General features: G+C 63.1%; 1 protein-coding gene across 1 annotated transcript; it reads left to right on the top strand.

Annotated features, from left to right (window-relative positions):
- Positions 1-1,136: 1,136 nt before the first annotated feature.
- TRAVEDRAFT_54658 (uncharacterized protein) lies at positions 1,137-1,391 on the top strand (the record flags this gene model as incomplete). The annotated part of the gene is made up of 2 exons (XM_008047597.1): positions 1,137-1,204; positions 1,256-1,391. The coding sequence occupies 2 exons, from the start codon at positions 1,137-1,139 to the stop codon at positions 1,389-1,391; spliced, it is 204 nt and encodes a 67-aa protein (XP_008045788.1).
- Between the last annotated feature and the right edge of the window lie 1,035 nt (positions 1,392-2,426).

Here is a 2,426-nt window from a genome sequence, read left to right on the forward strand (position 1 = left end):
ACGACAGATCTGCGGTCCCGCTTGCCGCTTGCGGGTGCAACACCTACCGCTCAGCTGAGTCGTGCCCGTGCCGGCCCGCGAAGAAGGACGTGCTCGCCCTTGCATGAGCAGCACGAGCGGCGAAGTCACGGTCTCGAGCGGGGTACTCGGAGAAGTCCGACTCTCAGGTCGTTCTTGGGTGTGTCCGTCGGGATCTCTTCTCGTCGCCTACCTGGGCGTGCTGGAAGATATCCCGAGGGCGCCCTCGGAACGTGGAGAGCGAGGCGAGGCGAGGCGAACGGACTTACAGCGGGCAGCATCGATGCGCTTGTACGCGCGGCCTGCGGATCTCCGGGTCAAAGCTCACAAGTAGACGATGTGCCACTTACCTTCGCGGACACGCCTGGAAGTGATCCCACTGCTCCCCTCAGTGGTCCTCATACGTGCCATGTTCGTTGCGGCGGGTGGAGGATGTGCCCGCTTCGCGCGGCGGATTCGAGCTGAAGAGCGCGGCACGCGGGCACTCTTAACTCCTGGTCAAGCTCGGAACAGGCGCCCCGGGCGCGCGGCGCAGATGACCGTCCTGGTCGAGGCATTTGCCGGTCTCGCCACGGCGTCGCATCTGGCGAGTTGCACTTCCAGGTATGGCGTCATCTTCGCGCTCGTCGAACAGAACGGACTCTGCACTCACGGCACAAACTCGAGTCCAGGGTGCTGGGGTACCCGCAACGACACCGGTGGCTCGCGTGCGAGGTCGCAAAATCAGCGCTGCGCGGGCTCGCGCCGCGAAGAATTCGTCAAAACGGTCTTAAACTTACCGGGTGCGCACATACCTCCGTTTCACGCGCACGGTACTCCTTGAAGTTGACAATGATACTCCCGCAGCACGCACCCACCGTCAAGTCTCTCGCGCGACGTCGTACGGGCGCTCCCATCACCTGTCAAGTGTCTCCCGATAGCGTGGCGCGGAGGACGGCTGCAGTCGACCGAGCTGGTAGCCTCGCCCCTCTGCAGCGGAGGGTGGGCGATTCTCACCTTTCGGCGCTGGTGTTCCTTTCTCCCTGGTCGCACAGAGTGGACTCCCTGGGCACAAGACCTGAGTACTAGGGCACCCGCAAGGACACCGGCATCTCGCTCGGACCTCCGCGCACTGCCGGATGGAGTGCGAGTCTGCGAGGTCGAGCACTGCGAAGAATCAGTCCGAATGGTACCAGAAGTGTCCCAGGTGCGCGACATACCCTGTTTCGTGTGTACCGTGCTCACTCGGCCGGCCTAGAAGGACGCGGACGTCTCGCGCAGCCGTCGCGAGCGGACAGGTCTCCCGCGCGGGCGCTCCCATCGACTGTCAAGCGTCTCCCGGGAGCGCGGTGCGGCGGTCCGTCCCGGCTGCAAATCTCGCGCAGAGCGTATGACGACTCGCTCTCTGGGAGTACGGCATCCTTCGCGCGGCCTTCCTCAAGACGGTGCCTAGTGGCTACATCTCCACGAGCACTGTTTGGGAGTGCGACGAAGCCCAGCGGATGCTCGCAGGTTCACCTGGTGATACGAAGGCCTTGCGCCGGAGTTCACCCACGGTACGGCAAGAGCCTCGGGCTCGGGCTCGCGACATACCTCTCTCACGCAGCTTCTGTCTCTACCGCAACTTTCGCCGTCCCTGCGGCGCGAGCCCAATCGACGCCGCAAGCATATAGTCATTCTGCCCGAGGTAAGAGGGCGAGCGCGGGCCGCCGCGAGCTCTCGCGGTCTCCCGATTAAGCGACGGCAGGGTGAGCGCCATTTTCGTCTTGCGCGAATCCCAGTGTGTGGCTGATTGTGCGATACTACCAGGTAAGCAGAGCGTCGCCAGAAACGAGCCCAGGAGCGAGAGCAAGCAGGCGAGGCAGGCCGTAGTTGTGGTGCAGAGCAGAGATGCGGCGAGAGGCACGACGCGACTTGGCCGTTTCGACCAGTGCCATAATAGGCGCCCGTTGTGCGCGACACGCACGAAGTGGTTTCTGGGTCGTTCTGGTGGAAGTAGATGCGCGTTTTTCGAGTTCTTTGCAGTGTATCAACGTAGTGTTTCAATGCGAGTATTTTGAGACCCAGAGAACGAGTGTGAGCGCAGTCTGAGTGCCTCGTATCCTCCCAGTGCCCGCTCCCCGTACCTCCTAGTACCCACGCACGGCGTCTACCTAGCCCCAGAATCCACGCAGAGGACAGAATTCCATCTGGGAGATCTACAAGCATCCGCAAGATACCCCGCCAGCCGAGATCCCCCCTCGTCCGTCCGCGCGAGTCCTTGGCGCCCGCGTCCCCGCACATCGCGTACGCCTGCCCCGCACCGCCACCACGCACCGCCACACCGCGCACACACAACTCCATCTCGCCCGCGCCCTGCGCATTCGTGCCGAACAAAATATATTTTTCTGTCCTATGTACACGCCGCCCCCTGTCTGTACTCCGCCCCA

Source organism: Trametes versicolor, assembly GCF_000271585.1.
Source record: "Trametes versicolor FP-101664 SS1 unplaced genomic scaffold TRAVEscaffold_65, whole genome shotgun sequence".
NCBI lineage: Eukaryota > Fungi > Basidiomycota > Agaricomycetes > Polyporales > Polyporaceae > Trametes > Trametes versicolor.